The sequence below is a fragment of the Myotis daubentonii genome, chromosome 21 (assembly GCF_963259705.1).
Source record: "Myotis daubentonii chromosome 21, mMyoDau2.1, whole genome shotgun sequence".
NCBI classification, from domain to species: Eukaryota; Metazoa; Chordata; class Mammalia; order Chiroptera; family Vespertilionidae; genus Myotis; species Myotis daubentonii.
In genome coordinates this window covers 3,083,333-3,097,574 of record NC_081860.1, presented here as the reverse complement: position 1 = coordinate 3,097,574, position 14,242 = coordinate 3,083,333, and the positions used below count along the sequence as shown (strand labels likewise).

The following is a 14,242-nucleotide window of genomic DNA, read 5'->3' as shown; positions in this document are numbered from 1 at the left end:
GCATGTTAACCATCAGCCCCACCTGATGGAGCACTCACCCGGGCAATGCAAAAGATAAAGAGACTTGGAGGGCCCTAACTGGTTTGCCTCTGGATAGAGCGTCAGCCTGCGGACTGAAGGGTCCCGGGTTTGATTCCGGTCAAGGGCATGTACCTTGGTTGTGGGCACATCCCCAGTAGGGGGTGTGCAGGAGGCAGCTGATCCCTCTCCCTTCTTCTCTGTAAAAAATCAATAAAATATATATTTAAAAAATAATAATAAATAAATAAAAATAAAAAAGAGACTTGGAGGCAGGGTAGTGACTTATCCTATATAATAAAGAGGGGATATGCAAATTGACCATCACTCCACCACAAAGATGGCAGCGCCCACAGGGGAGGGGGTTTCTGTAACACAAGGTGACTGCGCCCACAGCGGAGGCTGAGTTCCTATAACGAGCCTTAACGAGCAATCATTGGGGACTGAGTCTGCACACCACCCCCACACACACACACACCCCAGCAGGGCTTGACAGGGGACCTCAGGCCGTGCCGCCAGCCCCAGCACTGGGCCAGGGGACCTGAGGCCACACTCCCTGCCCTGGCGCCAGACCAGGGAATCTGAGGCTGCACCCCCGTCCCCCGCCCAGTGGGGCTTGATGGGGGACCTCAAGGTACGCCCCCTGCCCTAGTGCTGGACCAGGGGACCTCAGGCTGCTCCCCCTGCCCTAGCACTGGGCCGGGGGACCTCAAGCCATGCCCCCCACTCCGGTGCCAGGTCAGGGGACCTGAGGCCGCACCCCCCGCCCGGCGGTGCTTGACAAGGGACCTCAAGGTGCTTCCCCCCACCCCAGTGCTGGGCTGGAGAACCTCAGACTGCTCCCCCTGGCCCGGCGCCAGGCCGGGGGACCTCAGGCCACACCCCACGTCCGGCAGGGCTTGATGGGGTACCTGAGACTGTGTCCCCTGTCTCGGCACCAGGCGGGGGGCCTGAGGCTCCGGGGGACCGACCGGGTCTGGATCTAGCCCAATGGGGGGACCAGCCAGGTCTGGGTCTCGTGATTTTGAGGTGCACGTGGGTGGGTGGGTGGGGACTTGACTCTGGGTCCCATGGTGTGCCCCAGACTCTGACAGAAGGAAGATTTTCATATACATTTTACTAATTTTCTTTCATCTCTAACACTTCTATTATAGAGAAACGGCAAATGGCAATATTAAAATATTTCCTCTAATTAATTCCCTTTTAATGTGCACAAATTTTGTGCACTGGGCCACTAGTGTTAATGTGAAAGAACATAGATGCTGGAATGCTTGCAGTCCTGTAACCTTTCCAATTGACAGTGTTAACATGTGGGTCATCACCTCCACCCTAGTGGGGGAACTGAGGCAGCCAGGGATTTGACCAAAGTCACACTCAGAAGTGGGTTCTTAGTTTTCTGCCAATGACATCTGACCACATTCCTTTTCTGAGGTTCACTTCTTTAAAATTTGCCAGTGATGGATTTGGGCATCTCACAAAGTCCATGTGTATGAGGAGAAAATGAACCATACTGACTGAATACCACTGTCACTTCCTACCAGTCTCACTCCCCTCCTTTGCCCCTGCACAGCCCAAAAGAGGCTGCCACCATGTCGTCGTCTTACTGGGGCCCATGATGTAGGTCAGGTCCTCATACCCCCTGATGTTAGCTGCAGCCTGTGACAGGTTTAGACCAATGAAATATGGTGGGCGTGAAGCCTGTCATCTTTAACAGAAGAGTCTGAAAACTGGCCACCCCCCCCCCCCCCCCCCCCGTCCATCTCTGTTAACACCTAGCAGGCACCTACATGGTGGGTTCTCCTTTATCCTGGTCCCAGAAGAACCAGCATGGACATGTGTTAGGAAAAAGAAAGAAACCTTCTTTAATGTAAGCCACTAAGACTTCGGGGTTGTTCTGTACCAACAATAGCATGTAGCCCATCTGAAAGGGTATGCATCCCCTATTCTATGTTTTAGGAGGCAGGAGAGCCTAATATTAGAAGCCAGAATTGTGCAGTTAGAGACACATGGGTTTCACTTCCAGCCCTTTCTTTTATTTAACTCTGCAATCAGGCAATTTACCTTGAGCCTCTGAGCCTGGATTCCACGCCCCCCCCCTTGCCCCCATATAATAGATAATTAAACCATCTCAGGTTGTGGAGAGGATTAATGCTTGTAAAGTATTGAATGCAGGGCTTGGCACATGTAGTAAACATTCAGTAACTGAAAGCTCTATAGCAGGGGTCCTCAAACTTTTTAAACAGGGGGCCAGTTCACTGTCCCTCAGACCGTTGGAGGGCCGGACTATAGTTTAAAAAAAAACTATGAACAAATTCCTATGCACACCGCACATACCTTATTTTGAAGTAAAAAAAAAACAAAATGGGAACAAATACAACATTTGTATTTGCATGTGGCCCGCGGGCCATAGTTTGAGGACCCCTGCTCTATAGCTTCACAATGTGTACTGACTACAAACATTCAAACAAAGTAAAGAATGTCAAATTCTGGGCCTATGTATCCTTTCAAATATTGCTTTGCAATGATTAGGATAAGATTGTGTATATTCTCTCATAACCTGCTTTTTCTTTTAATAATGTGATATTTTTAGGTTCAAAATAAAATTCTGACAGCTGGAGCTGCTCAGTTGGTTGAACTTCCTCCCATGAACAGAAAGATTGCCAGTTCAATTCCTGGTGAAGGCACAATCCAGGTTTCCTGGCTGGATGCCTGGTGGTAGGGGCAGTGGATTGGGGGGTGGAGTACAAGAAAGAGGCAGGCAATCAGTGTTTCTCTCCATCTCATTTCCTCTCTCTGTAAAAATCAGATTTAAAAACTTAAGTATGTATATTCATTTAGATTTGTAGTGTTTTGGGATCATTGAAATAATACTTTTCACCTCAGGGGGCATTCTGGGCTCCAGGGAATCTGAAATAACATCTCCAAACAGCAGATCAGTTGCAGACAAAACTCCTCAGAAACCTGGGATCAGCCCCCAAAATCTAATGTTGACATTTCCCGGTACCACTGGGGGCCCTAACACCAATATTTCAATTGTCAGTGAGTGACTGGGATTCTAATGCCACGTGTTTGGCCAGGAAAAGTACATTACCCAAAGGGCACTGAGCCTAATGGTGGTGGGTTTAGCCAGTGAAAGCCCAGGGGAGGTATATGATCCCAGTGCTCATTGGTTTGGGTGTGATTCCTGGCGTCTTTCACCTAGGGGTCATTTTGACCTCTTTGTTCTGTTCTGCAGAGCCAGAGGCTCCAGCAGTGGGTCAGGACTAGGACAAGGCATCAGAGGCAATACCTTTGCTGTGCAGGGGTGTGTCTGGGGCTTGTTGAGCTGAAACACGTGGGATTGAGGCCTGCTGCTTCACACACTCCTCTCTGCTACAGAGTGCAACTCAGCCTCACCCCATTTATCCCTCCAGCCTCGCGTGTGAGCGCCTCTCAGGACCTGCAGCCCAGGTCACTGCATCCAAAACAGTGAGTTGCATGTGAGTGATACAGTGTGATGCGTGAAGAGGTTGACAGGCTGCAATGCCACTGTCTAAGGACTGGGTGGTATGACTGAGCCAGGCAGATTTGGGGAACCCGGGCCTGTTTTATGTCTTTTTTAAAAAAATATTTTTTATTGATTAAGTTATTACATATGCGTTCTTATCCCCACATTACCCCCCCTACCATCCCCCCGACTCATGCCCTCACCCCTCTGTTGTCTGTGTCCATTGGTTAGGCCTATATGCTTGCATATAAATCCTTTGGTTGATCTTTCCCCCTTAGCCCCACCCTCACCTACCTTCCCTCTGCTGTTTTATGTCTTAATGCAGCCAAAACATGAGGCAAAGTTTTGCATGATGAATTTTATTTTCATCCTCAGTGTGGATGAAAAAGGGCCACATGTTAACCTGATTATTTCAGGGAAGGTCAGCATGGCCGCCATGCAAGCTCAAAGACCTAAGTAACCCCAGAGAAAGGTCTGAAATTAAAACTTTTTAACTAAATGCAGTTTATGGCAAGTAGTCATGTCCTAGGCTAGATTCTTCCCTGACAAAAGTCACCTTTACCTAACTAAGCCTGTCTGTTGTCTTTTGCATCTATGATAACACATCATTGGGAATGTCAGGGTAACTTGTAACTTTCCTTTGTCTGGGTCTGTCAGGAAATAACCAATGGGCCAGGGTGGAGACCACAAATTCACTCATTGTTATTGTTATCCTGTTAGTTAGTGACTGTTAACTGTCCTGTATAAACCTGTGTAAAACAGCATAGGTCTATCATTTTGCTTTTTAATCTAATCTCAGAGGTTTCCCCATTTTGCTTGCTCCTGCCTCCTTAATCTATCACCGGTGGATTTCATGTAGCCCACTCACATCTCCTCCTTTATTGCAATGTGAAAAAATAGGGGGAAATGCCACCATTCTCCAGAGCATTATCTTAATACTTTGAGATTCTGCTTCCGGCCAATTGTCAGTTAGTCAGTTTTGCTAAAATAAACTCACAAAAATTCTTTGCAATTTTGAATGTTTCTTACCTTAACATCAGGAAGGTGGGGCCATCCATGATAATTGAAAAAACAAGGTATGGTCTGAGGTAGGGTTCTAAACATTTACCCAGAATGCTCAGAGGAAGAACAGACTAGAAGAGAGAGGAGAGCAGTTAGGGACAGGAAGGAGAAGCCCTGTACAAGATAATGCATCTGGCAAGAATGTGCACTGAGGACTGAGCCCTGAGGTAATGCAGGCATCTTAAGGTGACCTGGCCCTAGGGCTGGGTAAGGGTACTGAGCAGCCTGAGTCTATCGATTTTGGCGGTGGTTGACAGTCTCTCAACAAACCTTAATTATTCCACGGGTTCCTGTAAATGCAGAATCACTTAGGGGTACTGGTTTGTGGGACTTATTTTAGGGCCTCCCACTCTGGTAGCCTAAGAGATAGTAGTGTCCTGGGACGGTCCTTTCCTTGGACCAGGAGACCTTGAACAGACACCAAGCCCAGACTGTTAAGTCCAGGTCCAGTGTTATATGAAGTGGTCCCTGTTTGGGGCACCCAGTGGAATGAGAAGTTGTGGGTCCTCCCAGGCATAGGTACCAGAATGTGCAATGGCTTGGAGTTAAGATGGAGCTGATTTCAGAACCGGCAGGTATTCTTTTTTAAAAAATGGGAACAGGTAACAATGGGACAGGAGTCAGGTCTTGAGGAACTTTGTGTCTGTTTTGCCTGTTATGGGAGCAATGGGCGATTTGGAGCAGTGGAGGCAGGTGATCTGACCCAGGTCTCCTTAGATTCTGTGGCTGCAGCATGATGCACAATATGGGTGTGAGGGAGGTGGTAGAAATACTAGGAAGATCATCTTGGTAAGTGTGATGGAAACCGGCCCATGATGGTGGCTGTGGAAGTGGAAGAAGCAATTGCGTTATGTATTGGTGTTTTAGGTGTGGCCACCTAAATATTCTAATTTTGAGAACAAGAGAGAGAGGGATAGAGGGAGAGAGAGATAAGAGTCCGAGAAGTCGTGACATTTTGGACTTAGTACCTGGAGGTATGGAAGCACCATCAACTGAGATGGAGAAACTCATAGTAGAAGAGTAATGTTCATTGGGGATACAAATACTTTTCTTTTTGGCCTATTAGAGTCTTAGATTTCAGAGAGCAATTCATGAGCATCTCCGTCTCTGATGGGTAGTTCAGGACGAAGACTTCTTCAAAAACTTGTGGAGAATTATAGACAAGGAAGGTGTTGAGTTCATTTTTTTTTTTTTTTTTAGTTGGAGGATTAAAGTGTAATTCCAACAAGTTGAGACTGGGGCTGGTGCATATTTACTTCTAAAACATCCACCAGGAATTTTTTGTTCCATTGGGTGTGGCGTGAGGTGTGCAGTCTTTTTGGTTGATTTGCTTTGGGCCATGAGGGGTTGTGAATGCCACATCCATTTGCGGCTAGGTTTCAGGATCTGAAGAAAGGGCCACGCACAAACGAATACACTAGGCAAGAAATATGAATTTAGAAGGCAAAGGTCTCTAGTGGAGAGGCTCTCTGCCTTCTGGGTCCCCTTTGATTTTATTCACTTGAATAACATTTGCCCTTTAGAAATGCAAACAGGTATGTCAAAGGTAAAGTTTGGTATACAGTAAAAGGATTATCAGGTTAGGGAATTGCCTTCAGCCATTTGCCCAACAGAATATCGCATTAATACGAGAACTACTTGTTGGTCTTAGCCTCCTGCAAGTGGTCATCTGTGAGACTCCCTGAGCATAGGGTAGAGGACCATAGTCAATGGGACTTTTATTAATATAGATTAGTATACATAGATACACTCCACTAGATTCCTCATAAATTTCAGGTACAAGTGAGACTTGAAGGAGCTACATTGTACTTGCTAACATGCCCACACCTCCGACCCAAATGATGTCACCACGAGTGTTTGTCGCTGAAGAGATTTCATTAACACCTGGCTCACCTGAGGAGGGTGCATCAATCAGTCACACTCCCTGGGTGCTCAGGGATATGTGTTCTGTGTTGTCACTTCTGCTTGAAGTAATTACGATTACTTCAAGTTCTTGGCAGTATCATCATTCATTTCTCTATGATTAGAAAATGGACCTGACCCAGGATTCATCCACAGCACCCCTCCTCAGCTAAGAAGTGCTACCTCTTTCAGGGACATAGTGGTACTCACATTATGCTTTGATAAATTTGGGGGAATTCTTATTCACTAACCTGCAAACCCCTTGCTCTCCTCTCCTCTGGTTTATGATCAATTTTTTAAGATGTGTTTACATTTGTACCTTTAATTTTGGTTTTATTCACTGCCACAGATGATTTGCAAACACAAATGTGATCTTTCATCATGTAGAGTTGAATAGATATTGTGTTTATCCCAAAATTTATGTGGTTTGGAAGGGACAACATAATGACAGGAACTCACTTTTTGTTCAATATTGGCTTATTATTTATTGTGGCCCATGGCCTTGACAGAAAGACCACATGACTGTGCATTTAATTTGCAGCCTAGTGCCTCAATTATTGGTGAGGCAAAGGTCACTCTGAAGAGGAGACCTTTGCTCTGCTTCTGTGACCAATAGGAATCATGTTAGCTGTTCACAGTAGCCTATATAATGGGGGTGATATGCAAATTGACTGTCACACTGTCGCAAGATGGCTGCCTATGGCCAGGCCAGCAGGGGCGTTAGTGAGGGACAACTAAATGACTGAGCAAGCAGGCTGCATGGGGCGACCAGCCCGGCTGGGGGGAGGGGGTCATGAGAGGCGATCAGGTTGGCAGAGGAGCAGTTGGGGGCAACCAGGCCAGTGGGGGCAGGGGGCAGTTAAGGTTGACCAGGCCAGCAGGGGGGGTGCAGTTGGGGGGACCAGGCCACAGGAGGGGCAGTTGGGGGCGATTAGGCTGGCAGGGTGGGCAGTGAGGGGCGACTAGTACGGCAGGGGCGGGGGGCAGTTAGGGGCAACCAGGCTGGCAGAGGGGGCAGTTAGGGGTGACCAGGCCAGCTTTGGGGGGGGGGGCAGTTAGGAGCGACCAGGCTGGCAGGGATGGGGCAGTTGGGGGTGACCTGGCTGGCAGCTGGGGGCAGTTAGGGGCAACCAGGCCTGCAGCCGGGGGGGTGCAGTCAGGCAATTGTTCTCAACCTGTGAGTCGCGACCATCAGAAAACACATATAGCCATATAGCACATCAGATACGTTACGATTCATAACAATAGCAAAATTACAGTTATGAAGTAGCAGTGAAAATAATTTTATGGTTGGGGGTCACCACAACATGAGGAACTGTATTAAAGGGTTGTGGCATTAGGAAGGTTGAGAACCACTGAGTTAGGGGCAATCAGGCCAGCACACAGAGGCAGTGAGGGGCAATCAGGCCAGCAGTGAGGGGGCAGTTAGGGGTGACCTGGCAGGCAGGCAGGTGAGTAATTAGGAGCCAACAGTCCAGGATTGTGAGAGGGATGTCCGACTACTGATTTAGGCCTAGGATTGGGCCAAAACCGGCAATCAGACATCCCCGAGGGGTTCCAGATTGGAGACGGTGCAGGCTGGGCTGAGGGGGACCCCCGCCCCTGCATGAATTTTGTGCACCAGACCTCTAGTGTATTACATAAGCCTCGGCAATGTTTAGGAAACCTGCTCTCCATGTACTGCAAAGGACCCCTGTGCCAGAAAGTATGAAATTTCATAGGCTGGTGTCATTTGTCGTAAGACTCTGAGGGGGAACCACAATTAGGACAGAAATACTGTTTCAGTAGTGAGTGGGAAGCCTGCAGTAAATTAGATGATAAATGCCTCTTCTGAACATAAGTTTACAAATGTCCCAGGGCCTGTGGCTTGTGTGACCTTTATGTACAGACAGTCTCGGGACCCCAGCACTGTTTCATGTAGCTGAGATCATTGGCAGATAAAATAATCTAATCCTATTGTGTATTCCCTGGCCCCTCTAGAGTGTTCACATAAGGTAGTTGCTCATCAGGCAAGAAGTCAAAGCTAAGGAAGGATAATTCTGTAATCTGTCCCAGGATGTATCTTTTGTAAGCAGTCAGCATTGCGGGGGGGGGGGGGGGGGAGGTAGAGAGAGAGAGAGAGGAAGAAAGAAAGAAAGAAAGAAAGAAAGGAAGGAAGGAAGGAAGGAAGGAAGGAAGGAAGGAAGGAAGGGAAGGAAGGAAGGAAGGAAGGAAGGAAGGAAGGAAGGAAGGAAAGGAAGGGAGGGAGGGAGGGAGGGAGGGAGGGAGGGAGGGAAGGAAGGAAGGAAGGAAAGAAGAAAGAAAGAAAGAAAGAAAGAAAGAAAGAAAGAAAGAAAGAAAGAAAGAAAGAAAGAAAGAAAGAAAGAAAGAAAGGAAAGAAAGAAAGGAAAGAAAGAAAGAAAGAAAGAAAGAAAGAAAGAAAGAAAGAAAGAAAGAAAGAAAGAAAGAAAGAAAGAAAGAAAGAAAGAAAGAAAGAAAGAAAAAGAAAGACCAATGATGAGTGAGAATCATTGATCATCTGCCTCCTGCATGCCCCGCACTGGGGAATGAGCCTACAACCTGCGCATGTGTCCTGACTGGGAATCGAACCATGACCTTCTGGTTCATAGGTTGATGCTCAACCACTGAGCCACACCGGCTGGGCTGATGGCAGTAGTCTTCACTGATTGCCAATATTTTCTGCCACTGAGGCAAGGCTGGTCTTCCCAAGAAATGAGGAGAGGGATGGTTGTGTCTATATAGGGTTGCCATCTTAATTTTCTAACAACAGAGGGATGTCTAAGATTTATATGGAGCCACATTTCAAGGATTTACTTAGACATATGTATAACTGATGTGCAAGGAAATGCACTTTTCTAATGTGTACTATTTGGTGAGGTTGAACATACAGATAAAGCTGAGAAACCATCACAGGTGAAATAAGCTTCTCTGTTACCCACATCCATGTTGGGGAAAAAGTAGGCTGACTGTTGTGAGTATGCCAAACACACAGTTAATTCTCTTTTTCAAGTAACTATTTTATATATATATATATATATATTTTTTTTAAATTTCCTGCCAGTGACAACTTTTTTTTTTTTTTAAATATATTTTATTGATATTTTACAGAGAGGAAGGGAGAGAGTTAGAGAGTCAGAAACATCGATGAGAGAGAAACATCGATTAGCTGCCTCCTGCACACCCCCCACCGGAGATGTGCCCGCAACCCAGGTACATGCCCTTGACCGGAATCGAACCCGGGACCCCTCAGTCCGCAGGCCGACGCTCTATCCACTGAGCCAAACCGGCTTCGGCTATTTTATATATTTTAAATGTGTTTTTATTGAGTTTTGAAAGGAAGGGAGAGGGAGAGAAACATCAATCATCTGCCCCCTGCATGACCACTCCTGGGGATTCAGGAAGGCATGTGACCCGATCTGGAATCAAACCCGGGGCCTTTCAGTGATCATGACCACGCCCGACAAAATGAGGCACAGTGGCCGTGGAGAGTTTATATTTGTGTTGTTATTTATTAATTAGTAGAGGCCCCGGTGCACAAAAATTTGTGCACTTGGCAGGGGTGGAGGGGGGTGTCCCTCAGCCCGGCCTGTGCCCATTCACAGTCCAGGACCCCTTGGGGGATGTCCACCTGTCGACTTAGGCCCACTCCCTGGAAAATCAGGCCTAAGCTTGAAGTCAGACATCCTTCTGGCAGCCAGAGAGCCCTCGGGGGATGTCCGACTAAAGGCTTAGGCCCCCAAGGGATCAGGTCTAAACCGTTAGTTGGACATTCTTAGTGCTGCCACTGAGGTGGGAGAGGCTCCTGCCACCACCACTGCGCTGGCCAGCCATGAGCCAGCTTCTGGCTGAGTGGCACTCCCCATATGGAAGTGCACTGACCACCAGGGGGCAGCTCCTGCATTGAGCGTCTGCCCCCTGGTGGTCAGTGTGTGTCATAGTGACCAGTCGTTCCCAGTCGTTCTGCTGTTAGGGTCAGTTTGCATATTACCCTTTTATTATGTAGGATGGAGGCCTGGTGCATGGGAGGGGGCTGGCTGATTTGCCCTGAAGGGTGTCCCGGATCAGGGTGGGGGTCCGCTGGGGTGCCTGGCCAGCCTGGGTGAGGGGCTGATGGCTGTTTGCAGGCTGGTCAAGCCCCCCCGCAGTGGGGACCCTCACCCCATGGAGGTTTGGCCAGCCTTGGTGAGGGGGCTGATGGCTGTTTTCAGGCTGGCCACACCCCTTTAGGGTGCAGGGTCCACTCGGGTGCCTAGCTAGTCTGGGTGAGAGGCTGAGGGCCGTTTTCAGGCTGGCCAAGGCCCCCCGGCGATGAAAGCTCCCAGTAGCTCCTTTTTTTCTTTTTTTTTTATTCTGGGATTTATTTACCTTCTATAATTGAAACTTTGTAGCCTTGAGTGGAGCTCAGAGCCGGCCAGGGCGGGCAGGAGGGAAGCCTCCTGCTCGCTCCAGCTCCGTGACCACAGCCGGCTGATAGCAGGTATCTGGGGTTTATTTATCTTCTATAATTGAAACTTTGTTGCTTTGAGTGGAGCTCAGAGCCGCCACAGCAGGCGAGAAGCTTGGCTTCCTCCATCATTGGGGCAACCAAGCTTCCTGCTTGCTCCAGCTCCATGGCTGCGGGCCGCCATCTTGGTTGGGTTAATTTGTATATAGTTGTTCTGATTGGCTGGTGGGTGTGACTTAAGGCATAGCAAAGGTATGGTCAATTTGCATGTTTGTCTTTTATTAGTGTAGATATATATAGATTTTTTTTGTTAACAATAAAATTTCTGATAGCTGGAGCGGGTCTGTGGGTCGAGCGTAGTACCATGCATGGAAAGGATCCCAGTTCGATTCCTGGTGAGACACAAGCCAGGTTTTCTGGGTGGATGCCCAGTGGGTGGGTGTGGGCCAGGCAGGAGGCACCAAACAGTGTTTCTCTCTTTTCCTTCCTCTTCCTCTCTTTACAAATTAAATTTAAAAGCTTAAAAACAATATATCCATTTAGATTTGTGGTCTTTGGGAATAATTAAAATAATGCTTTTTACCTCGGAGAATTCTGAGTTTCTCAGAATCTGAAATAATATCTCAAAACAAGAGATCAGTTGAAGACATCACTTCCCAGAAACCTGCGACCAACCCCCAAATCCTAAAGTTGTCATTTCCCAGCGCCACTGGGGCACCCCAACACCAATATTTGCAATAATTACTCAGTGATTTGTATCCCAATGCCATCTGCTGGGCCTTAAACACTCAGTTACAATGGGCAGTGCGCCTAATGATTGCTGCTTTTAGCCAATGAACGGCCAGGACAGGGTATTATTTAGTGCTGATTGATTTGGGTGTTACTTCCTGAGTCTTTCTCCAGGTGGTCATTTGGACCTCTTGGTTTTGTTAACATAGTCAGAGGCTCCAGGGATGGTTCACAACTAGGATCAGGTGTCAGAAACACTTTGCCCACTGTCCAATGATTTGTCTGAAGCTTGTTGAGCGGCAACAGGTGGTATTGAGGCCTTTATGCCTTCCAGCCCCCGTTTTGCTTGCAGGGTTCTACTCAACCTCACTCCGTTTATCCTCCACCCTCAGGTGCTTGTGCCTGTCAGGTCCTGAAGCCCAGGACCCAGCGTCCAGAACAGTGAGTTGCTTATGGGTGATACACGGTGTCATTGGTGAAAGGGTATCAGCTACAATGCCACCCTGTAAAGTTCTGGTGAGTGTAGCTGAGCTGGGAGGATTAGGTTATTTCAGAGAGCAGTTCATGACTGTCTAGTACTCTGATAAACAATTCGATATAAAGTCTTCTTAAACGAATAGTGCAATGTGTGTGGGGGGAGTTCTAGATCACCTTTTTGTGTTATTTGTTTTTAATTGGATGCCAAATGGTATTTCAAACAAGATGAAACTGAGGTTGGTTCATATTTACTCTCTAAACTCTTACCATGTTTTTTTGGTGACCATTGAAGTGGCCTGGGAAGTTGCAGTCAGTTTGGTGGTATTGCTTAGGGCAGTGGTCGGCAAACTACGGTCCCTTGAGTGTGGCTCTTCTATAAATACCACGTGCGCACCATGTACAGTGCAATTGAAACTTTGTGGCCACACTGAAGGGGCCAAAGAACCGAATGTGGCTCGCGAGCCGCGGTTTGCCGACCACGGGCTTAGGGGCATGAGTGTTCATCTGTGAGATTCACTGAGCATGGATTAGAGCAGGGGTGGGCAAACTTTTTGACTCGAGGGCCACAATGGGTTCTTAAACTGGACCGGAGGGCCGGAACAAAAGCATGGATGGAGTGTTTGTGTGAACTAATATAAATTCAAAGTAAACATCATTACATAAAAGGGTACGGTCGTTTTTTTGTTTTTTTTTTAGTTTTATTCATTTCAAACGGGCCGGATCCGGCCCGCGGGCCGTAGTTTGCCCACGGCTGGATTAGAGCAACATAGGTGATGGGACTTGAGCGATGAAGGCTGTGACTTGGGAAGGGACATCAAGTGCAGCACAGGTGAAGGTGGGCTCTGGATATCTGAGATCTGATGTGGTTCTCAATAGGTGAGGTTGAAGTAAAAAATGATCAGGAAGGGAGGCCTTTATAGCAGGATTCAAGGCTGCCTCTTTCAGTGTGGACTATCACAGTTGGAGTAATACTTCCTCCAGTTTGAGTTTGCCAAGCATTTATTCTATGGGCCATACATGCTGAGTAATGAGTAGGAAGTCAATGAGATGACTCTGGAGTCTGGGGCTGTGGGAGTCCAGGTGTGAGAGTGGTGTGGGAGAAAGACTGATGTGCACTTGGAGAGGGCAGGTTCATTCATGGCCACAGAATTGGCTTAAGAGTGAATGAAATGTGAATTCATTTTTGGTGGTGACTTGATAACATAGTAGATAGAATTTTAGTGTAATTGTCTGAAAATAGCGGTGTTGTCATGCTACATGCAATGTCCAGAGCTTAGGTGTTACGTATGTGCACACCTGTCAGTTTTTGTTGGGGGCTGATACCATGATCATTAGAAACACATTAGCATACATCAGTGTAACCTGGGCTTGAAAATCTCCACTGGCATTAGGAAGGAAGAAGGTAGGAGACAAATGTGTTACAGAATGGTGAGTTCGAATTTTGGAAAAGAAGGTGATTAGAAAAAAACCAGGCCTCATTATGGCATATCTGTGTTGTCTTTGAAGTTGTGACTTTGTGAAAGAGGCTGTGTGAGAGGAGTGTGTTTCTAAGAATGATGTGACAGGTAATGCAAAGTGATGGACTCAGCATCCTTCTGTGAGTGAGTTCCAAAGGGTGAAGTGTGATGCCATGCCTTTCTGAGTCTTGGAGGGACAATCTGGGGCACTTCAAGGGAATGCCTGATAATACCAGTGTCAAATCACTCACACTTCCTTTATACCCAACATCTCTTCCTCCCCTGTTTTGTGGACATGAACTGTATTGACAAGAGGCAGTGTGGTCTACATGTGAGGCCCTGAGGTCAGTTATCTTCTATCTGCTCATCAGCCTTTATTGTTGTGGGAAGACACATGATCAATTGGCATATAAGGAGGGACAGAGGGCTGATACCTCCTTCGATGAAGGTAGTAGAGGGAGAGATGTGGAGGGTGGGGAGTGTGACAAACAAAATAATTGGAGAGATGCTGATCATGGGCTGTACTGTCCCCATTATGACAGGATATGAACTTTGAGGACGTGGCCATTGCCTTCTCTCAGGAGGAGTGGGGGCTCCTTGATGAGGATCAGAGACATCTATACTGCGATGTGATGCTGGAAGTTTTTGCACTTGTATCATCTGTAG

General features: G+C 47.3%; 1 protein-coding gene across 7 annotated transcripts in view; it reads left to right on the top strand.

Annotated features, from left to right (window-relative positions):
- The window catches only part of LOC132222885 (zinc finger protein OZF-like), a 782,465-nt gene that overhangs the window by 756,287 nt on the left and 11,936 nt on the right, over window positions 1-14,242 (top strand). For 4 of the 7 annotated variants that reach the window (XM_059678239.1, XM_059678232.1, XM_059678233.1 and 1 more), the window contains one exon: window positions 14,119-14,242. In XM_059678239.1, coding sequence (XP_059534222.1) covers window positions 14,122-14,242 — 121 coding nt within the window. In that variant the 5' untranslated portion in view covers window positions 14,119-14,121. Of the gene's footprint in view, window positions 1-12,034; window positions 12,159-14,117 lie in introns of those variants that run through there. The other 3 variants (XM_059678234.1, XM_059678236.1, XM_059678238.1) reach the window with 3 other exon arrangements.